This window comes from Oncorhynchus nerka, linkage group LG5 (genome assembly GCF_034236695.1).
Source record: "Oncorhynchus nerka isolate Pitt River linkage group LG5, Oner_Uvic_2.0, whole genome shotgun sequence".
NCBI classification, from domain to species: Eukaryota; Metazoa; Chordata; class Actinopteri; order Salmoniformes; family Salmonidae; genus Oncorhynchus; species Oncorhynchus nerka.
The window spans coordinates 15595266-15618947 of record NC_088400.1 but is presented as its reverse complement, the minus strand read 5'-3'; the positions used below and the strand labels follow the sequence as shown (position 1 = coordinate 15618947).

The 23682-nt window shown below is 48.6% G+C and overlaps 1 protein-coding gene across 1 annotated transcript in view; it reads left to right on the top strand.

Moving 5' to 3' along the window:
* LOC115117822 (cohesin subunit SA-2-like) overlaps window positions 1-21898 on the top strand; it is a 28992-nt gene extending 7094 nt beyond the window's left edge. The window contains exons 8-32 of the mRNA XM_065018406.1: window positions 1200-1273; window positions 1373-1496; window positions 1634-1732; window positions 2265-2344; window positions 2427-2534; window positions 2986-3097; window positions 3218-3335; window positions 3414-3517; window positions 3612-3704; window positions 3815-3904; window positions 4576-4779; window positions 4985-5055; window positions 5765-5933; window positions 6353-6445; window positions 7823-7997; window positions 9130-9269; window positions 10269-10370; window positions 11292-11440; window positions 11612-11740; window positions 11946-12172; window positions 13261-13513; window positions 13606-13713; window positions 14215-14341; window positions 16774-16851; window positions 20513-21898. Coding sequence (XP_064874478.1) covers window positions 1200-1273; window positions 1373-1496; window positions 1634-1732; window positions 2265-2344; window positions 2427-2534; window positions 2986-3097; window positions 3218-3335; window positions 3414-3517; window positions 3612-3704; window positions 3815-3904; window positions 4576-4779; window positions 4985-5055; window positions 5765-5933; window positions 6353-6445; window positions 7823-7997; window positions 9130-9269; window positions 10269-10370; window positions 11292-11440; window positions 11612-11740; window positions 11946-12172; window positions 13261-13513; window positions 13606-13713; window positions 14215-14341; window positions 16774-16851; window positions 20513-20536 — 3051 coding nt within the window. The 3' untranslated portion in view covers window positions 20537-21898. The remainder of the gene's footprint in view (window positions 1-1199; window positions 1274-1372; window positions 1497-1633; window positions 1733-2264; window positions 2345-2426; window positions 2535-2985; window positions 3098-3217; window positions 3336-3413; window positions 3518-3611; window positions 3705-3814; window positions 3905-4575; window positions 4780-4984; window positions 5056-5764; window positions 5934-6352; window positions 6446-7822; window positions 7998-9129; window positions 9270-10268; window positions 10371-11291; window positions 11441-11611; window positions 11741-11945; window positions 12173-13260; window positions 13514-13605; window positions 13714-14214; window positions 14342-16773; window positions 16852-20512) is intronic.
* Window positions 21899-23682: the final 1784 nt, after the last annotated feature.

The window sequence follows — 23682 nt, the reverse complement described above, 5'->3', positions numbered from 1 at the left end:
GAGGTGTTCCAATTTAGAGATGAGGATGCGTGAAGACATGCCTGAGGAGCATAAGTAGTCAGGAGGGGCGGTCGCGGGGGGAGGAACGGACAGGCATGCATACATACATGCATGCATGCATACAGACAGACATACATGCATACAGACAGACATACAGACAGACATACATGCATACAGACATACAGACAGACATACATGCAGACAGACAGACATGCATACAGACATGCATACAGACATGCATACAGACATGCATACAGACATGCATACAGACATGCATACAGACATACATGCATACAGACATACATGCATACAGACATACATACATACAGACATACATACATGCATACATACATACATAGACAGACATGCATACAGACATACATACATGCATACAGACATACATGCATACAGACATGCATACAGACATGCATACAGACATACATGCATACATACATACATACATACATGCATACATACATGCATGCATACAGACATGCATACAGACAGACATGCATACAGACATGCATACATGCATACAGACAGACATACATGCATACAGACAGACATACATGCATACAGACAGACATACATGCATACAGACAGACATACATACATACAGACATACATACATGCATAAATGCATACAGACATGCATACAGACATACATACATGCATACAGACAGACATGCATGCACACAGACAGACATACATGCATACAGACATACATACATACAGACATACATACATGCATACAGACATGCATAAATGCATACAGACATGCATACATACTAGGCCCTGTGGCTGAGCTGGCATCAATGTCTGTGTCCTGACTTACATAACACTATGTCCCACTGGGCTTCCATCTGCCGGCTCCTACTACTACAACATTTCACTAATTATAACTATACTAGCTGTCTCTTCTGTGGTGTTTGGTTGTCTTGGTAACTATACTAGCTGTCTCTTCTGTGGTGTTTGGTTGTCTTGGTTAACTATACTAGCTGTCTCTTCTGTGGTGTTTGGTTGTCTTGATAACTAAACTAGCTGTCTCTTCTGTGGTGTTTGGTTGTCTTGATAACTAAACTAGCTGTCTCTTCTGTGGTGTTTGGTTGTCTTGCTCTTCTTGGTGAATAATCACATCCATCCAGCCTGGTGAACCCTGATCAAAATGTTTTCTTACTGATTCCTCGTTCTAATTTCAGCTTCAAGAAAATCAGGACGAAATTGAGAACATGATGAATGCTATATTCAAGGGTGTGTTTGTACACAGATATCGGTACGTGGCCTATCCATTGTTCCATCACAGAAATGATAATGGATACATTCTCCCCCTGTATAGAAGATATGATGATGACAGGTGTATGTGTTGTTACAGTGATGCCATAGCTGAGATCAGAGCTATCACTATAGAGGAGATAGGAATGTGGATGAAGCTCTACAGTGACGCCTTCCTCAACGACAGCTACCTGAAATACGTAGGCTGGACCATGCATGACAAGGTGAGGAGGAGGGAGGGAGAGAGAGCGAGTGTGTATGCATGCGTTGTTAGCAAGGTGTTTGAGTTAAGTGTGTGCGACTAATGAGTTTATATATATATTTATATTTGTGTGTGTAATTCCAATGTGTGTGTGTGTAGCAAGGCGAGGTGCGTTTGAAATGTTTGACAGCGCTGCAGGGTCTCTACTACAACAGAGAACTGAACACCAGACTGGAGCTGTTCACCAGCCGCTTCAAGGTCAGAGCACCACCTAGTGGACACATCAACACACTACAATTGGTTACCCCGAGGCTAAACTTTCATAATTTTCTTTGCCGTTGAGCAGACTCTTTATCCAAAGCGACTTACAGTTTCATATGGGTTTGCCCAGTGGGAACAAAATGTTGCAAGTACCATGCTATACCAACTGAGCCCCACACAAGACCATGTCTGACAACCACTCAACCATACGAGCCAGCGAGCCAGGCCCAATCGCCCAAAATCAGTGCCCGACCTAACTAATGCTCTTGTGGCTGAATGGAAGCAAGTACCAGCATAATATTCCAACACTTATTGGAAAGCCTTCCCAGAAAAGTGGAGGCTGTTATAGGAGCAAAAGGGGGACCAACTCCATATTAATGCCCATGAATGAGATGTTCGACAAATTCGTGTCCACATAATTTTGGCCATGTAGTGTATTTTCTGACTAACCCACTGCTGTGCCCTGGTTAATTTGAGAAGTATTTCAGCTAAATATGAAATGTTTGTCATTCCTTTCCTCTCTTCACAGGACCGCATCGTCTCCATGACTCTAGACAAGGAGTACGATGTCGCAGTACAAGCAATTAAACTGCTCACTCTGGTACTACAGTAAGTTGCTACAGTTCAGCTATCACAGTGGATATGGAGGTGTGTTTTAATGTGTGTGTTTAATCTGTACTGTGTGTTACAGTAGTACAGATGAGGTACTGAGCCCGGAGGACTGTGAGAGCGTCTATCACCTGGTCTACTCCGCCCACCGACCGGTCGCCATAGCAGCCGGGGAGTTCCTCTTCAAGAAGTAGGATTTGTTTTTATTTTTATTGAATCCATTGTGACACGTTCTTCTATCATGTCTTTTCTCTTTAAGTCAGATCAATCAATCAAAATACTGTTGAAAACAATGTGTTGCATCTCAAGACATTGTCCTGCCAAATATCATGTCTGGTTTCTACCCTGTAACATTAATAGAGCGTGCAGAGAGCGGAAGAGAGGAAGGTAGAGAGGTTAGGATAAGAGAAGGACACAGGGCAGGCAGGAGGAGAATGGGAGTGTGTGGAGGAGAGTACAGGCATGAGAACTTGAGGAAGCAGCAGAATGAGAGAGAGGTTTGTAGATCTGGGATCTGTTTTTTTCTGCCGTAGACATATTCCTTGTCTGTTTTATGTAGTCTGGGCAAATGTCGAGCTGAGGTTTATATACTTTCATATAGTTTTATATTTCTATATCTAATACTAGTAACTTCTCTCCAGACTGTTCAGTACGCGGGAGCCGGAAGAGGAGGGCGCCCCCAAGAGGAGAGGAAGACAAAGCCCCAACGCCAACCTCATCAAAACTACTGTTTTCTTCTTCCTGGAGAGCGAGGTACACGCACACACCGCGTCACACACATTCTCTCTCTCCCTCCATGAACATGCAGCATACTTACAACACTCACTGGGGGAAAAACCACCCACACTCTGCCCGTCTCTGTGCATGTTTCAGCTCCATGAGCACGCTGCGTACCTGGTGGACTCTCTGTGGGAGAGTGGAGCAGACCTGTTGAAGGACTGGGAGTGTATGACCAGCCTGCTACTGGATGACCCTGTGCCAGGGGAGGAAGGTATGATCTCTGACCTCTATTCTTGACCTCTGACCCATAACCCCTATATGTGGTCTCTAATGTATGTGGTGTGTGTAGCCCTGACAGACAGACAGGAGACGGCTCTCATAGAGATAATGCTCTGTACGGTGCGCCAGGCTGCAGAGTGCCACCCGCCCGTCGGCCGCGGAACCGGGAAGAGGGTGAGAGACTTGAGACTGGGCATCAACATTGTCTTCTTATTTTTCTTGCCTTCCACTTAGCAAAAGAGAAACGGCAACTATTTCTCCCCCCCAGGTGATGACAGCGAAGGAGAAGAAGACTCAGCTAGATGACAGGACCAGGATGACAGAGCTGTTTGCTGTGGCATTGCCTCCTCTGCTGGCCAAAGTAGGACACTACACCTTCACCTCTACTACCCTCAGTAATAAACCTGTGTTCTAGTCTGTTTCCCCTGCCTGCAGTACTGTGTGTGAGTGTGCTGCCTCTCTTTGTTTCAGTACTCCATAGATTCAGAGAAGGTGACCAACCTGCTGCAGCTCCCTCAGTTCTTTGACCTGGATATCTACACCACAGGACGACTAGAGAAGGTCTAACCCCCGACCCTACACTGGAGTCTAATTCAAACTCTAACCCCCGACCCTACACTGGAGTCTAATTCAAACTCTAACCCCCGACCCTACACTGGAGTCTAATTCAAACTCTAACCCCCGACCCTACACTGGAGTCTAATTCAAACTCTAACCCCTGACCCTACACTGGAGTCTATAGCAAACTCTAACCCCCGACCCTACACTGGAGTCTATTTCAAACTCTAACCCCCGACACTACACTGGAGTCTATTTCAAACTCTAACCCCGACTCTACACTAGTCTATATCAAACTCTAACCCCCGACCCTACACTAGTCTATATCAAACTCTAACCCCCGACCCTACACTAGTCTATTTCAAACTCTAACCCCGACTCTACACTAGTCTATTTCAAACTCTAACCCCGACTCTACACTAGTCTATATCAAACTCTAACCCCCGACCCTACACTAGTCTATATCAAACTCTAACCCCCGACCCTACACTAGTCTATTTCAAACTCTAACCCCCGACCCTACACTAGTCTATATCAAACTCTAACCCCCGACCCTACACTGGAGTCTATTTCAAAGCACTGTTCAACTTAACAAAATGTTGTGGAATGTCTGGCAGTGTTATGCATTTGATATCTCTAAAACATATTTCCCAACTCCCTCCCTCTTCTTCTAGCACTTGGAGGCGTTGCTGCGTCAGATCAGGGAGATGGTGGAGAAACACACAGATACAGAGGTGCTGGAGGCGTGCTCGAAGACCTACCATGCTCTCTGCAATGAGGAGTTCACCATCTTTAACAGAGTGGACATCGCCAGGTCACAGCTGCTCGATGAACTGGTGGACAAATTCAACAGACTGCTGGAAGACTTCTTACAAGAGGTGAGGGGAAGGAATGAGGGAGGGAGGGAGGAAAACGAGAATGAACTGGTGGCCAAATTCAACAGATTGTTAAAGGACTTCATACAACGGGTGAGCGAGGGGGAGGAGAGAGCTCAGAGGGAGGACCTCCAGTCTACATGTTTCATCTATTGGGCCGAGTGGACCAGTTTGTGTGTAGGTGATACAGATCTGTCTCTGTGTTCAGGGTGAAGAGCCTGATGATGATGATGCCTACCAGGTCCTGTCTACTCTCAAGAGAATCACTGCCTTCCACAAGTAAGGCCCTCCCTCTTCTTTCTCTCTCCCTCTTCTTTCTCTCTCCCTCTTCTTTCTCTCTCCCTCTTTCTCGCTCACTCTTCTTTCTCGCTCACTCTTCTTTCTCGCTCACTCTTCTTTCTCGCTCACTCTTCTTTCTCTCTCACTCTTCTTTCTCTCTCCCTCTTGTTTCTCCCCCCTCCTCTCTCTAACCTCCCCTCCTCTCTCTAACCTCCCCTCCTCTCTCTAACCTCCCCTCCTCTCTCTAACCTCTCCTCCTCTCTCTAACCTCTCCTCCTCTCTCTAACCTCCCCTCCTCTCTCTAACCTCTCCTCCTCTCTCTAACCTCTCCTCCTCTCTCTAACCTCTCCTCCTCTCTCTAACCTCTCCTCCTCTCTCTAACCTCTCCTCCTCTCTCTAACCTCTCCTCCTCTCTCTAACCTCTCCTCCTCTCTCTAACCTCTCCTCCTCTCTCTAACCTCTCCTCCTCTCTCTAACCTCTCCTCCTCTCTCTAACCTCCCCTCCTCTCTCTAACCTCTCCTCCTCTCTCTAACCTCCCCTCCTCTCTCTAACCTCCCCTCCTCTCTCTAACCTCCCCTCCTCTCTCTAACCTCCCCTCCTCTCTCTAACCTCCCCTCCTCTCTCTAACCTCTCCTCCTCTCTCTAACCTCTCCTCCTCTCTCTAACCTCTCCTCCTCTCTCTAACCTCCCCTCCTCTCTCTCCCCCAGTGCCCATGACCTGTCCCAGTGGGATCTGTTCAGCAGTAACTTCAAGTTGCTCAACACGGGCATTGAGAACGGTGACATGCCAGAGCAGATAGTGGTCCATGCTCTACAGTGTACCCATTACGTTGTCCTGTGGTACTTGGCCAAGGTCTCGGAGGGCAGCCACAGAAAGGTATGCAACTGGCTGGCAGCTCAGAACCTTCTCATTCATTTCACTGTTATTTACTATCTAGGAAAATGGCATTAGGGTTGGGGAGTTAGACAAGGTTTATACAGCAAGTCTTATGATGGTTCACTCGTGTGTATGTAATCTAGGAGGATGTGTGTTTTGATCATGTAATATTGTTTTGTAGGAGGGTGTGTGTTTTGTAGGAGGGCGTGTGTGTTTTTGATCATATAATATTGTTTTGAAGGAGGGCGTGTGTTTTGTAGGAGGGTGTGTGTGTTTTGATCATGTAATATTGTTTTGTAGGAGGGTGTGTGTTTTGTAGGAGGGCGTGTGTGTTTTGATCATATAATATTGTTTTGAAGGAGGGTGTGTGTTTTGTAGGAGGGTGTGTGTGTTTTGATCATGTAATATTGTTTTTGTAGGAGGACATGGTGAGCCTGAGGAAACAGATGCGGATGTTCTGTCTGATGTGTCAACGTTACCTCACCAACGTCAACACAACCGTCAAGGAACAGGTACTGTCCTGTAGCAGCTAATCACATCCTAGTGATTTAAATTAAATTCTCAGGATCCTCATGGAACCCCATTTGAGATGAGGAAGACGTGGCCAAGGAGGCAGACCACTGATAACCAACAGTCCATCTCCTCTCTCTCCACCAGGCGTTCACCATCCTGTGTGATGTGTTGCTAGTCTTTAGTCATCAGATGGTCTCAGGAGGCAGACCACTGATAACCAACAGTCCATCTCCTCTCTCTCCACCAGGCGTTCACCATCCTGTGTGATGTGTTGCTAGTCTTTAGTCATCAGATGGTCTCAGGAGGCAGACCACTGATAACCAACAGTCCATCTCCTCTCTCCACCAGGCGTTCACCATCCTGTGTGATGTGTTGCTGGTCTTTAGTCGTCAGATGGCCTCAGGAGGCAGACCACTGATAACCAACAGTCCATCTCCTCTCTCTCCACCAGGCGTTCACCATCCTGTGTGATGTGTTGCTAGTCTTTAGTCATCAGATGGTATCGGGAGGCAGACCACTGATAACCAACAGTCCATCTCCTCTCTCTCCACCAGGCGTTCACCATCCTGTGTGATGTGTTGCTGGTCTTTAGTCATCAGATGGTCTCAGGAGGCAGACCACTGATAACCAACAGTCCATCTCCTCTCTCTCCACCAGGCGTTCACCATCCTGTGTGATGTGTTGCTGGTCTTTAGTCATCAGATGGTCTCAGGAGGCAGACCACTGATAACCAACAGTCCATCTCCTCTCTCTCCACCAGGCGTTCACCATCCTGTGTGATGTGTTGCTGGTCTTTAGTCATCAGATGGTCTCAGGAGGCAGACCACTGATAACCAACAGTCCATCTCCTCTCTCTCCACCAGGCGTTCACCATCCTGTGTGATGTGTTGCTGGTCTTTAGTCATCAGATGGTCTCAGGAGGCAGACCACTGATAACCAACAGTCCATCTCCTCTCTCTCCACCAGGCGTTCACCATCCTGTGTGATGTGTTGCTGGTCTTTAGTCATCAGATGGTCTCAGGAGGCAGACCACTGATAACCAACAGTCCATCTCCTCTCTCTCCACCAGGCGTTCACCATCCTGTGTGATGTGTTGCTAGTCTTTAGTCATCAGATGGTCTCAGGAGGCAGACCACTGATAACCAACAGTCCATCTCCTCTCTCTCCACCAGGCGTTCACCATCCTGTGTGATGTGTTGCTGGTCTTTAGTCATCAGATGGTATCGGGAGGCAGACCACTGATAACCAACAGTCCATCTCCTCTCCCTCCACCAGGCGTTCACCATCCTGTGTGATGTGTTGCTGGTCTTTAGTCATCAGATGGTATCGGGAGGCAGACCACTGATAACCAACAGTCCATCTCCTCTCTCCACCAGGCGTTCACCATCCTGTGTGATGTGTTGCTGGTCTTTAGTCATCAGATGGTATCGGGAGGCAGAGAGCAGCTGGAGCCGCTGGTCTACAGTCCTGATGACTCGTTACAGACAGAACTACTGTCCTTCATACTGCACCATGTGTTTATAGACCAGGACGATGACAACGGCAGCACAGGTACACACACTGCTAACCACACACACTGCTAACCACACACACTGCTAACCACACACACTGCTAACCACACACACACACTGCTAACCACACACACACACTGCTAACCACACACACACACTGCTAACCACACACACACACTGCTAACCACACACACACACTGCTAACCACACACACACTGCTAACCACACACACACACTGCTAACCACACACACACACTGCTAACCACACACACACACTGCTAACCACACACACACACTGCTAACCACACACACACACTGCTAACCACACACACACACTGCTAACCACACACACACACACTGCTAACCACACACACACACTGCTAACCACACACACACACTGCTAACCACACACACACACTGCTAACCACACACACACACTGCTAACCACACACACACACTGCTAACCACACACACACACTGCTAACCACACACACACACACTGCTAACCACACACACACACACTGCTAACCACACACACACACACTGCTAACCACACACACACACACACTGCTAACCACACACACACACACACTGCTAACCACACACACACACACACACTGCTAACCACACACACACACTGCTAACCACACACACACACACACACTGCTAACCACACACACACACACACTGCTAACCACACACCGCTGCACACTTTTACAGTAGGATTGCTTTAAAAAAAAAAAAAATTAAATAGCTCGTTTGGCCATCGCTAACCAACAAGACCCTGTTCTGGAAATTACATTTACTGTCTGGTCTTGTGACAGTCTGTGATGCTCTGTGTCCCGGGCTGTGTGTCCCGGGCTGTGTGTCCCGGGCTGTGTGTCCCGGTCTGTGTGTCCCGGGCTGTGTGTCCCGGGCTGTGTGTCCCGGGCTGTGTGTCCCGGGCTCTGTGTCCCGGGCTCTGTGTCCCGGGCTCTGTGTCCCGGGCTCTGTGTCCCGGGCTCTGTGTCCCGGGCTGTGTGTCCCGGGCTGTGTGTCCCGGGCTGTGTGTCCCGGGCTGTGTGTCCCGGGCTGTGTGTCCCTGGTTCTACCTCTATTTAAATGGTCAGCAAGATAGATGCTCCCCATAAGAGCTCTGTTACACAGCCACTAACAATCTGTTGTATCTACAGATGGCCAGCAGGATGACGAGGCAGCGAAGATAGAAGCTCTTCACAAGAGACGTAACCTCCTGGCTGCCTACTGTAAACTTATCATCTATAACGTAGTAGAGATGAACACTGGAGCTGACATCTTTAAACAGTACATGAGGGTAAGAATGACCTGTTAATACATGTCTGTTACACTGACATCTTTAAACAGTACATGAGGGTAAGAATGACCTGTTAATACCTGTCTGTTACACTGACATCTTTAAACAGTACATGAGGGTAAGAATGACCTGTTAATACCTGTCTGTTACACTGACATCTTTAAACCGTACATGAGGGTAAGAATGACCTGTAAATACCTGTCTGTTACACTGACATGTTTAAACCGTACATGAGGGTAAGAATGACCTGTTAATACCTGTCTGTTACACTGACATCTTTAAACAGTACATGAGGGTAAGAATGACCTGTTAATACCTGTCTGTTACACTGACATCTTTAAACAGTACATGAGGGTAAGAATGACCTGTTAATACCTGTCTGTTACACTGACATCTTTAAACAGTACATGAGGGTAAGAATGACCTGTTAATACCTGTCTGTTACACTGACATCTTTAAACAGTACATGAGGGTAAGAATGACCTGTTAATACCTGTCTGTTACACTGACATCTTTAAACCGTACATGAGGGTAAGAATGACCTGTTAATACCTGTCTGTTACACTGACATCTTTAAACAGTACATGAGGGTAAGAATGACCTGTTAATACCTGTCTGTTACACTGACATCTTTAAACCGTACATGAGGGTAAGAATAGAGAAACACTCACCTGTCTTTACACAGTTATGACCATAGAAATATAATCTATAGAAAATACTTGTAATCTCTAAACCTGGTAATGTGACTGCTAAAGTCATGGGTACACTCGTAATGGTTGTCAGTCCACACGTTATCCCATCGCTGACTGGAACGGGGATGCCCGTTGAATAGATTCTATGGTTATCACCTCTTCGTGCCTGTGACACTCATTTAACCTCAACACCATATCATTACCGGAGTCATTCCAGGTACTGCTTGGTTGCATCTGTATCTGAAGTCCTGTTTTCTCCTGAAGGAGACTGACTTGTGGCTGAACTGTCTTCCTCTCCTCTCTCTAGTATTATAATGACTATGGTGACATCATCAAGGAGACCATGTCTAAGACCAGACAGATAGACAAGATCCAATGTGCCAAGACACTCATCCTCAGTCTACAACAGGTACCACACACACACACACCCCTCATCCTCAGTCTACAACAGGTACCCCACACACACACACCCCTCATCCTCAGTCTACAACAGGTACCACACACACACCCACCCCTCGTCCTCAGTCTACAACAGGTACCACACACACACCCACCCCTCGTCCTCAGTCTACAACAGGTACCACACACACACCCACCCCTCGTCCTCAGTCTACAACAGGTACCACACACACACACACCCCTCGTCCTCAGTCTACAACAGGTACCACACACACACCCACCCCTCGTCCTCAGTCTACAACAGGTACCACACACACACACACCCCTCGTCCTCAGTCTACAACAGGTACCACACACACACACACCCCTCGTCCTCAGTCTACAACAGGTACCACACACACACACACCCCTCGTCCTCAGTCTACAACAGGTACCACACACACACACCCCTCGTCCTCAGTCTACAACAGGTACCACACACACACACACCCCTCGTCCTCAGTCTACAACAGGTACCACACACACACACACCCCTCGTCCTCAGTCTACAACAGGTACCACACACACACACACCCCTCGTCCTCAGTCTACAACAGGTACCACACACACCCCTCGTCCTCAGTCTACAACAGGTACCACACACACACCCCTCGTACTCAGTCTACAACAGGTACCACACACACACCCCTCGTCCTCAGTCTACAACAGGTACCACACACACACCCCTCGTCCTCAGTCTACAACAGGTACCACACACCTCGTCCTCAGTCTACAACAGGTACCACACACACACACTGTTTTAGTCAAGCTAGATCTTGGTTTTAACTTTCAGATCTCTGCATTCCAGCCTTTCTGGAACAAATCCCATTGAAAGAAGCATGTCTTTATTCCACATGTATTCCCACATCCCTCTCTTCCCCGTCTCCTCCAGTTGTTCCATGAGATGATGTCAGAGTTGGGGACAGGATTTGACCGCTCGTCCTCAGCGTTCTGTGGGATCAAGGAGCTGGCCAGACGTTTCTCTCTCACCTTTGGTCTGGACCAGGTGAAAACACGAGATGCTATCGCCATGCTGCACAAGTCAGTCTCCTCTTCTGATCTCTCTTTCTCATAGCTTTTCAACATGATTAGCATATGATGGACGTGAGCTGTACTAGTTAATGTATGCATCTACATGTGCTGCTAGATACCTAATGTTTCTGAACAAAAATGGTCTCTCCCTACCTCTCCCACCCCTCTGTCCCTCTCCAGGGATGGTATAGAGTTTGCGTTTAAGGAGCCCAGTCCCCAGGGAGAAGGAAACCCTCCTCTTCACCTGGCCTTCCTAGACATCCTCTCTGAGTTTTCCTCCAAACTAATGAGGCAGGACAAGAGGACTGTGTGAGTACACACCTCTGCCTCTCCTAATCAGACACATGTCCCTGTGTGTGTGTGTGTGCCATAGCTGATGGCTGTGTAAGTAATGACTAGTCTATGTCGTATGATATCATGAAGGAGGACAAGAGGACTGTGTCCCCTCCCAGACACATAACCTTAAGGACCTTCCAGATGACTGAGTGTGACATCTCTCCTCTCTCCGCTGTAGTCACATGTATCTGGAGAGGTTCATGACCTTCCAGATGGCCCTCCAGAGAGACGACTGCTGGCTACCGCTCATCTCCTACAGGAACTCCCTGCAGGCCGGCGGGGACGATGACACCATGTCTGTTGTCTCCGGCTACTCCTCCAGAGGGTCGTCGGTCAGATCCAAGAAGACCAAGGCTGCTACTCCCATTGCTACCGTCGCTGCAGCCAAGAGGAGACTTCCTGAAGGTAGCTACAGAACCAGGGTCTAGAAGTCAGACTGGTCACTACATGGCCATGTTAGAGAGGACTGTCCCGGTCTGAGGTCAACTCTTACTGTAAACACTGTTACCCCTGGTTGGTAGATGGTGCTGTCTCCATGGCGGAAATCACCAAGCCTGGTTGGTAGATGGTGCTGTCTCCATGGCGGAAATCACCAAGCCTGGTTGGTAGATGGTGTAGTCTCCATGGCTGAAATCACCTAGCCTGGTTGGTAGATGGTGTAGTCTCCATGGCTGAAATCACCAAGCCTGGTTGGTAGATGGTGTGGTCTCCATGGCGGAAATCACTAAGCCTGGTTGGTAGATGGTGGTCTCCATGGCTGAAATCACCAAGCCTGGTTGGTAGATGGTGTGGTCTCCATGGCGGAAATCACCAAGCCTGGTTGGTAGATGGTGTAGTCTCCATGGCGGAAATCACCAAGCCTGGTTGGTAGATGGTGTAGTCTCCATGGCGGAAATCACCAAGCCTGGTTGGTAGATGGTGTAGTCTCCATGGCTGAAATCACCAAGCCTGGTTGGTAGATGGTGTAGTCTCCATGGCTGAAATCACCAAGCCTGGTTGGTAGATGGTGTAGTCTCCATGGCTGAAATCACCAAGCCTGGTTGGTAGATGGTGTGGTCTCCATGGCTGAAATCACCAAGCCTGGTTGGTAGATGGTGTGGTCTCCATGGCGGAAATCACCTAGCCTGGTTGGTAGATGGTGTAGTCTCCATGGCTGAAATCACCAAGCCTGGTTGGTAGATGGTGTAGTCTCCATGGCTGAAATCACCAAGCCTGGTTGGTAGATGGTGTGGTCTCCATGGCGGAAATCACCAAGCCTGGTTGGTAGATGGTGTGGTCTCCATGGCGGAAATCACCTAGCCTGGTTGGTAGATGGTGTAGTCTCCATGGCGGAAATCACCTAGCCTGGTTGGTAGATGGTGTAGTCTCCATGGCGGAAATCACCAAGCCTGGTTGGGACGTGCTCACTGCATCTCTTAAAGTCATCCAACCCTTTCAGAGTTGTGTGTGTGTGTGTGTGTGTGTGTGTGTGTGTGTGTGTGTGTGTTCTCTAGCGGAGGAGAGCAGTAGCAGCAGTACAGATGTGTTGTGGCAGCACCAGAGCATGCAGACTCCAGTGATGATGCCCTCCCCCCACCTCACCTCTACCATGATGAGAGGACCAGGGGACATGAGGGGGGAGGCCAAACGGGGGAGAGACGACAGCTATATAGGCGTGTACGCCCTCCCTTCAGACTCCCAGCAGCAACCACACCCTCACACACTCCCCCAAACACCTCAACTCCACCAGACACCCATCGACTACAAGTAAGTCTCGCTCTTTTCATCTCTCAATTTTGAGATGTACCTTCCTGAACCACTAGTATGGTTGTCTGACCGGTTGTCTGACCGGTTTTTAGTACCCAGGTGACGTGGATGCTGGCTCAGAGGCAGCAGGAGGAGGTTCGTCAGCAGCAGGAGAGGGCCATGAACTACGCCAAGCTCAGGACAAACCTGCAACAGGCCATGTAAGAACACACACACACACTCTCACACACCCCCATCTCTCCCTAACCCCGAGCCCAGGACCAACCTGCAACAGGCCATGTAAGAACACACACACTCTCACACACCCCCATCTCTCCCTAACCCCGAGCCCAGGACCAACCTGCAACAGGCCATGTAAGAACACACACACACTCTCACACACCCCCATCTCTCCCTAACCCCGAGCCCAGGACCAACCTGCAACAGGCCATGTAAGAACACACTCACACACACCCCCATCTCTCCCTAACCCCGAGCCCAGGACCAACCTGCAACAGGCCATTTAAGAACACACTCACACACACACACACACACACACACCCCCCATCTCTCCCTAACCCCGAGCCCAGGACCAACCTGCAACAGGCCATGTAAGAGCGACCTCCTTTTCATATCTGTTTGTGGACTAACTAGTTGTGGATTTAGGGTTCTCTATAGTGATGGTTGTTTGACTGTACTAATTATGGTGTGTGTGTGTGTAGTCGGCGTGGTACAGGGCTGATGGAGGAGGATGAGGAGCCTATCGTAGAAGATGTGATGATGTCATCAGAGGGTCGTATGGAAGACCTCAACGAGGGCATGGACTTTGACACCATGGACATCGACCTGGTGAGACCTTTGACCTTCTACTACATATATGGCTTTCGTTTAAAAAAAAAAAAAATTTACAACCTTTTCCAGAGAATTATGTGGGGATCCACAAAGATCTCTGTCAAACACTGAATGTTAACACATGTCATGAGCTGAAATAAAACATCCCAGATATTTTCCATATACTCTGAAAGCTTATTTCTCTTAAAAGTTGTGCAGAAAGATTTCTCCTTTGCCAAGATAATCCATCCACCTGACAGATGTGGCATTTCAAGAAGCTGATTAAATGGCGTGATCATTACAGATGCACCTTGTGCTGGGGCCAGTAAAAGGCCATTCAAAAATGTACAGTTTTGTCGCAACACAATGCTACGATGTCTCAGGTTTTGAGGGAGTGTGCTATTGGCATGCTGACTGCAGGAATGTCCACGAGGGCTGTTGCCAGACAATTGAATGTTCATTTATCTACCATAAGCCGCCTCCAATGTCGTTTTTAAGCCGGGTGTACACTACAAACGACTTTCACAATCTTAACATTGCTAAACCTCTCACATTAAAGGACCATCTTTCCTGTAGTGTATTTGGTCTCGCCAACTTAGTGGTGCGCACATTAAACAATGTGGTACCGACTGGAGTCACACATTACAAGAGGATTGTCGATACCATACTGTCACGCAAAAACAATGTGATGTGGTTAGATTTAACGTAGCTACAAGGAGCTGTGGCTTGCCACACAGTTGAAACACTATCTTGCCAACATTTTTGAATCGATTAACGTTGCTTGTGAACTTCATACCTGAAACAATTTGACGCTTAGATTAAAGGCAATTACAAACGTAAACTAGTAGAACTCGGTGCTCCTTCTCAAGAGTCGACACATTCTGGGTGACGCGAAACATCGCTGTTGTCTGTGGCTTCTTCTCTGGCGCACTCTCATTGGCTATGGCTGATCATCGTTCTCAACTTGCTCAAAGACCAGATGGGTAGCCCTCAGATTGCGTCTCTGACCCGCTCACATTTAACGAGCGTCGGTGATGGCCGTGTGACCCGTGTAGGCAACCTCATGGGGATTTTGTCTCTGATCACAAACTTGCCTGAAACCGCTAAATCAAGCCAAAATGGTGTAGTGTAGACCTGGCTTTAGAGATTTTGGAAGTCGTAATTGACTTCAGTAGGCAAATGCTCACCTTCGATGGCCACTGGCACGTTGAAGTGTGTTCGTCACGGATGAATCCTGGTTTCGCCTGTACCGGGCAGATTGCAGACAGCGTATATGGCATCGTGTGGGTGAGCAGTTTCCTGATGTCAACGTTGTGAACAGAGTGCCACATGGTGGCGGTGGGGTTATGGTATGGTGTTTCCTGATGTCAACGTTTTGAACAGAGTGGCCCATGGTGGCGGTGGGGTTATGGTATGGTGTTTCCTGATGTCAACGTTTTGAACAGAGTGGCCCATGGTGGCGGTGGGGTTATGGTATGGTGTTTCCTGTTGTCAACGTTTTGAACAGAGTGCCCCATGGTGTATGGTGGGGTTATGGTATGGTGTTTCCTGATGTCAACGTGGCCCCATGGTGGCGGTGGGGTTATGGTATGGTGTTTCCTGTTGTCAACGTTTTGAACAGAGTGCCCCATGGTGGCGGTGGGGTTATGGTATGGTGTTTCCTGATGTCAACGTTGTGAACAGAGTGCCCCATGGTGGCGGTGGGGTTATGGTATGGTGTTTCCTGATGTCAACGTTGTGAACAGAGTGCCCCATGGTGGCGGTGGGGTTATGGTATGGTGTTTCCTGATGTCAACGTTGTGAACAGAGTGCCACATGGTGGCGGTGGGGTTATGGTATGGGCAGGCATAAGCTATGGCCACAAACACAATTTGCGTTTTATCAATGTCAATTTGAAATGCACAGAGATACTGTGATGAGATCCTGAGGCCCATTGTTGTGCCATTCATCCACCACCACCTCATGTTTCAGCATGATAATACACAGCCCCATGTCGCAAGGATCTGTACACAGTTCCTGGAAGCTGACAATGACCCAGTTCTTCCATGGCCTGCACACTCACCACACGTGTCACCCATTGAGCATGTTTGGGATCCACTGCATTGACATGTACGACAGTGTGATCCACTTTCCGCCAATATCCATCAACTTCTCATTGCCATTGAATAGGAGTGGGACAACATTCCACAATCAACAGCCTGTTCAAGTCAATGTGAAGATGTGTCTCGCTGCATGAGGCTAATGGTGGTCACACCACATACTGATCCCAAACTGTTTTTAATGGGATCTGTGACCAACGGATGCCAATCTGTATTCCGTCATGCAAAATCATTTATTTCAATTGACCAGATTTTCTTATATGAACTAACTCAGTAAAATATTTAAAATGGTTGCATGTTGAGTTTTATATTTTTGTTCAGTGTATCATTACCTCTCTCTCCTTTCTCCAGCCCCCCTCCAAGAACAGGAGAGAGAGATCAGAGCTGAAACCAGACTACTTTGACCCTGGTTCCATCATGGATGAGTCTGTAAGTAAATCTCTTCTCTTATACTCATAAACCATTACTTTATAGTAATACTCTTCCTTATACATACACAGTGCTCTAAATTAAATGTTTTCCTTGGTAATACTGGTGCCCCCAACTTAAAGTTAGGAGCACCAGAAAATAAGATTTTTTATTGAGATACAGCCTATACAACTTCTAAAGCACATACTGCGCCCTAGAAACTAATATGTAATGAGCACCTGGATGGCGCAGCGGTCAAACCACTGCCCTGCAGTGCTGAGGCACTACTACAGCATGTTCAATCCTAGACTGTGTCACAAGCAGCCGTGACCGGGAGCCGCATAGGTCGGCGCACAATTGATGTTGTCCGGGTTAAGTGGTTTGGCTGCTGGGGTTTTCCTCGTCGTGCTCTACTGACTCCTTGTGGCAGGGCCGGGAAACCTGCAAGCTGACTCCGGTCGTCAGTCGAACAGGGTTTTCCTCGTCGTGCTCTACTGACTCCTTGTGGCAGGGCCGGGAAACCTGCAAGCTGACTCCGGTCGTCAGGGTTTCCTCCGACTCATTGGTGCGGCTGACATCCGGGTGTAGCGAGCAGTGTGATAAGTAGTAGGCGGTCAGGCGAATCATGTTTCGGAGGATGCATGACCTTCGCCTCTCCTGGGCCCATTGAGGAGTCAAGGGACCTAATTCACAGAGAACAGATATATACTCTTGTGGTCATACCACCCTGAACATTCCTGGTTAGTACTGGGACGGGAGACAGCCTGGGAATGCCCAAAGCAAAAAAATATATTTTGAATAACACTAAACCTATGTATTATTGTTAAGACATAAAAGCTATAATGTTGACACAAATATCTGTCATTGAAATTACAAAGTCATTTGTGGAATATTAGATTTCTACATTTTGTAAAAGCACCATTTTCTTATTGATAATTGTACACTGTCTCTTTAAAAATGTCCTGTTAGTGATGACGACATACAAGAGATCTGTCATTCATTGCTATGATCATAGATCTCCTGAGAAGCCATCCCTTTTCCTTTCTGTGACCCAAAATGTTTGGATATACTGTTAACTGGCGCAGTGGTTAAGGGCGCTGTCTCTGCCATCAGAGACTCTGGGTTCGCGCACAGGCTCTGTCGTAACCGGCCGCGACCGGGAGGTCCGTGGGGCGACGCACAATTGGCCTAGCGTCGTCCGGGTTAGGGATGCCCTTGGCCGGTAGGGATGCCCTTGGCCGGTAAGGATGCCCTATCAGATGGTTAGCTAACTAATGAGGTTACATGACTGAACAAAGAGTAAACAAATACATAACGAGCACAAATAGTTTTAGAATGGCCCACGAATCTGCACTCGCTTGTTTCTCTGGGGCATTCGGAAACAGCAGAACAGTGTGGATGTATCAATTGAAAACATTCTGGTTGCACAGCTAAATATTTTGTAGCACTTTACAGCCCTGGCCATACAACACACTACTTTATAGCAGGGTTTAGAACCGACTCAGGGAACAGAGAACCCCACGGAAAATAAAATAATTTTTCAAGAATCAGAACCGGGAACTAATGTGAACTATACTGTTCTGGAACAGAACCGCTATTTTTAAAAGCATTAGAACCGGTTAATAACTCACTGTCACTCAAACTTCTTCCAGTGTCTCCATGCCAGGGACTACCTGCCCCCCCCCCCCCTTCCGAAGCGTAGGCTACCTGCCCCTCCCCCTTCCGAAGCGTAGGCTACCTGCCCCTCCCCTTCCGCTACCTGCCCCTCCCCTTCCGGCGTAGGCTACCTGCCCCTCCCCTTCCGGCGTGGCTACCTGCCCCTCCCCTTCCGGCGTAGGCTACCTGCCCCTCCCCTTCCGGCGTAGGCTACCTGCCCCTCCCCTTCCGGCGTGGCTACCTGCCCCTCCCCTTCCGGGCGTAGGCTACCTGCCCCTCCCCTTCCGGGCGTGGGCTACCTCCCCCTTCCGGCGTAGGCCTCCCCCTTCCGACCTCCCCCCTTCCGGCGTAGGCTACCTCCCCTTCCGGCGTAGGCTACCTGCCCCGTTCCTGCCCCTTCCGGCGTAGGCTACCTGCCCCTTCCGGGCGTAGGCTACCTCCCCTTCCGGCGTAGGCTACCTCCCCTTCCGAAGCGTAGGCTACCTCCCCCTTCCGGCGTAGGCTACCTCCCCCTTCCGCGTAGGCTACCTCCCCCTTCCGAAGCCTAGGCTACCTCCCCTTCCGAAGCCTAGGCTACCTCCCCTTCCGAAGCCTAGGCTACCTCCCCTTCCGCCTAGGCTACCTCCCCTTCCGAGGCTAGCCTAGGCTACCTCCCCTTCCTCCCCTTCCGGCCTAGGCTACCTCCCCTTCCGCCTAGGCTACCTCCCCTTCCGAAGCCTAGGCTACCTCCCCCTTCCGAAGCCTAGGCTACCTCCCCTTCCGAAGCCTAGGCTACCTCCCCTTCCGAAGCCTAGGCTACCTCCCCTTCCGAAGCCTAGGCTACCTCCCCTTCCGAAGCCTAGGCTACCTCCCCTTCCGAAGCCTCTACCTCCCCCTTCCGAAGCCTAGGCTACCTCCCCTTCCTTCCTCCCCCTTCCGAGGCTACCTCCCCTTCCGCCTAGGCTACCTCCCCTTCCGAAGCCTAGGCTACCTCCCCTTCCGAAGCCTAGGCTACCTGCCCCTCCTAAGCCTAGGCCACCTGCCCCTCCTAAGCCTAGGCCACCTGCCCCTCCTAAGCCTAGGCTACCTGCCCCTCCCCCCTCCTAAGCACTGGCTACTGATGTTACAAGCTTGGTTCAGAAATGTTTTAATTAGAGTAATGGATAATTTTTTCAGTGCTAATTAACTATAGTGCCTTTATCACGGTTCACATTGGATTTATTAACGACAGTAAGGTAAGACATGTTTTTGCACACAAGCTAGCTCTGGTCCAACGTTAAGCCAACTCTCCTAATTCAGATAATGCAGGTCATGACAAGATGCTCAGCACTTCAAGCCTCTTCCTCCACCCTCGCTCTCTCCTCACCCTCAACATTTCAGTTGCATCTAGCACCCGACAGTTCTCTTTCCATCAGGCACGTAAACAACTCACTGAGCTACAGCTTGCCCTCTCCATTGCAAGCTGCTCTATCCACACTGCATGATTGGTGGTAATTTGTTGCCCTAAATGTGGTTAAATGTGCCGTTCTCTTGAGTAAGGCATATCCCCCATTAACTGCTCCCCAGGCTCCTAATGATGTCGATTTAAGGCAGCACCTCTCTGATTTGAGGTGTTGGGTTAAACGCGGAATACTGATTCGGTTGAATACATTCCTTTCGCCTTTTTCAGTTGGAAAGCCTGGGAAGTTCTCCACAGGAAGATGATGAAAGGGGGTGGGGTCTAGTGACGCAGTCAGCATGCATAAGATACAAACTAACGCGGCATAGGCTACTGGTAGGAAAACAAAAAGCTAAAACAAGGAAATGCCTCTCTTGGGTAAACAATTTCCCCCACAGCCAATCAAATGCTTAATTTCTACTCGGATCAAATCAAATACAAGCATAACACCTAGCGCTACATTCAAACACGGTCCTATACTGAAGTTCTCCAGACTTCCAATAGTCAAGGTGAGATCTGGAAGGGCAGTTCAGCCTCGCTAGTAAAACCTAAGACATGTTGTTGCCAAGTGCTTTTACAGATGTGTAATGACACCTTTTCTCTCTGCAGGTCCTTGGAGTGTCCATGTTTTAAACTGGTCTTTGTCGACGAAGAGGAGAGGCGTACTGTATTTATGGAGACGTTAAGCTGCAGATCAGAAGTCTTCTCTGGTTTATCCTCCATGGTCTAACGCACAGTGTTGCTCGCTCAGAGGGGACTGAATGAAAACAAAATACTTTTTATAATCCTTGGGTAAGCTTTCACCTTTCAGTTAGTGGCCAACCAGTTCCAAACCTAGAAGAATCCTCCAGACGCTTAGTCTAAAGGAAGTTCTATAATTCTACAACATTTTATTTTTCTTCCAAATGGAGATGGAATGAGTTGTAAGATGTCCTCTAACCCTCTCTATGCTAGTATAGTGCGGTGTAGTCATGTAGACCCAGATTGTTAGTAGGAAAGGTTGCTAGCTGTGGTAGAAGTGGATGGACATGGTCTTTATGCTAGTTTCAGTTTATTTCCTTTCCCCCATGTTGGACTGTCAGTAGAATCTGTTGGTTCTGTGGTTGTGATGACGACGACTGCTGGTGGTTGTTGGTGACCTGTTGAATAGATCAGCTGTAAGAGTCATGGATGTAGCAACACACATCCAACCATTTTCCAAGTGCAGAGTCCTTTATGCGAAAGGAGTAGAAATAACGCCACACTGTCGTACATCCTTCAGTATAGTTTCTGTCAACGTTTGGACCAGAGGGTCTGTCCGTCATATCCAACTGGGTGTGTGGGTGTGTGTGGGTGTGTGTGTGTGGGTCGTGTTTCTATTCCGTGGTTGTTGAATAGTCTGAGGACCCCGGTAGTTGCTGTGAAGAGGCCCAGGGTGTGTCTCAAAAGTAGTGCACTATATAGGGAATAGGGCTCTGGTCTAAAGTAGTGCACTATATAGGGAATAGGGTGCCATTTGGGACAAAGACCCAGTATTTAACAAGGAACTAGGCTGCCGCACAAGTCCTGAAGCTTACCCAAAGATTTGGATCCTTCTCCCTAACTGAAGAGACTACTCTCCCGACGGACAGCGAGGTGATCTCTCTGGTAGTGCCACCACTGTGCTGACTCAGAGACAAGCAAGCAGCATGTTAATAGACAGAAAATCCAGCATATTTAGTGTTGAAATGGCTATCTCTAAATTTTAAATAAAGTTATATATGAATCGGTGCTGATTTTATAACTGTGCTTTTTTAAATTAAAATGTTCAACATAAGTTAAGGTTTCATAAATGTGTAAAACTGTTTAAAATGGAAAGCATGTGTAGTCATGCAGCGAGGAAGATTTTTACATTTGTATTTTAGTTTTTCTTTGTCTTAATGTTTTGGGGTTTCTACCTCTCTTGTTTTTCCTACGTGTAAATTAGTTTGGATAAGACTCATTATGAAATAAATAAATGTGACTTGTGAAATATCAGCTTTAAGGTTTTCACCTTCAACATGAGTAATAATAATGTCCTGTTACGCAACGCCACCATATAAAACTGTATAGAGAACTTAAAGCCAGTCATTATATTCCAATATAAAGGTTGTTGTTTTCATCCCAAATGGCACCCTGGTGCCCTCACCAGGCCAAATATTCCCTATGGGACCTGGTCAAAAGTAGTGCACTGTATAGGGAATAGGGTGCCATCTGGGACAGTTCTCAACAGCAGCAGCACTCTGGCAGCTAGACAAAGCTTACATGTGACATGAACTATTATGTCATCCATAAGTTTTAATGAAATGTTTTGTCTACTGAGGTAAATCTATCTACTTGGTACCATTCCATGCCTGGGCCTTAAACATGCAGTAGTGGAAGGAAATCAACTGCCCTGTCTAATACACTGCCCCTAGCCCCATAGAAACAGTATTGCTAGAATATAATTGCTCTGGTTTAAGTGTAGATCCCCCCCCCACTCTAGTAATTCTATGCCTCTACCCCTAGGCACCTGTGGATATCTGATAGGAATGGATAAGTAAGGTGTATCCAATTTGGCTTCATCCCAACTAGTTTTATCGGGGAGAAGGTGATACTACTACCCATCAAATCACTGCAGATTTACACGAGCACCTTGGGGTTAGGGCTGGGGTAGCCTAGGGGTTAGGGCCGGGGTAGCCTCGGGAAGCCTATGGGGTTAGGGCCGGTGTATCCTCGGAAAGCCTATGGGGTTAGAGGGCCGGGGTAGCCTAGGGGTTAGTGCCGGGGTAGCCTAGGGGTTAGGGCCGGGGTAGCCTAGGGGTTAGGGCCGGGGTAGCATAGGGGTTAGGGCCGGGGTAGCCTAGGGGTTAGGGCCGGGGTAGCATAGGGGTTAGGGCCGGGGTAGCATAGGGGTTAGGGCCGGGGTAGCCTCGGAAAGCCTATGGGGTTAGGGCCGGTGTATCCGCGGAAAGCCTATGGGCTTAGAGGGCCGGGGTAGCCTAGAGGTTAGTGCCGGGGTAGCCTAGGGGTTAGTGCCGGGGTAGCCTAGGGGTTAGTGCCGGGGTAGCCTAGGGGTTAGTGCCGGGGTAGCCTAGGGGTTAGGGCCGGGGTAGCATAGGGGTTAGGGCCGGGGTAGCATAGGGGTTAGGGCCGGGGTAGCCTCGGAAAGCCTATGGGGTTAGGGCCGGTGTATCCGCGGAAAGCCTATGGGGTTAGAGGGCCGGGGTAGCCTAGAGGTTAGTGCCGGGGTAGCCTAGGGGTTAGTGCCGGGGTAGCCTAGGGGTTAGGGCCGGGGTAGCCTAGGGGTTAGGGCCGGGGTAGCATAGGGGTTAGGGCCGGGGTAGCATAGGGGTTAGGGCCGGGGTAGCATAGGGGTTAGGGCCGGGGTAGCCTAGGGGTTAGGGCCGGGGTAGCATAGGGGTTAGGGCCGGGGTAGCATAGGGGTTAGGGCCGGGGTAGCATAGGGGTTAGGGCCGGGGTAGCCTAGGGGTTAGGGCCGGGGTAACCTCGGAAATCTTCTGTAGATGACATTTGGAAGGATGTCCTTGTGAGACTAGAGTTTAGGGTGCTAGGGGTTGTTTCTGGACAGGTCCTAAATCTTTTTCTCTTACTAATCCTCTTCCGTGTCAGAGGTAGCCATGAAAGGTGATTATTGGGGTTGTTATAACGACAGAAAACAGATGGTCCAGATGTGATGTCGATGAAGTAGATACAGGCAGCCTGTGTGTTTTACCTAATTATTATTATTATTATATGGAAGTAAATATTTTGGAGTAAAAATGACTGTGGCTTTTGTTTTG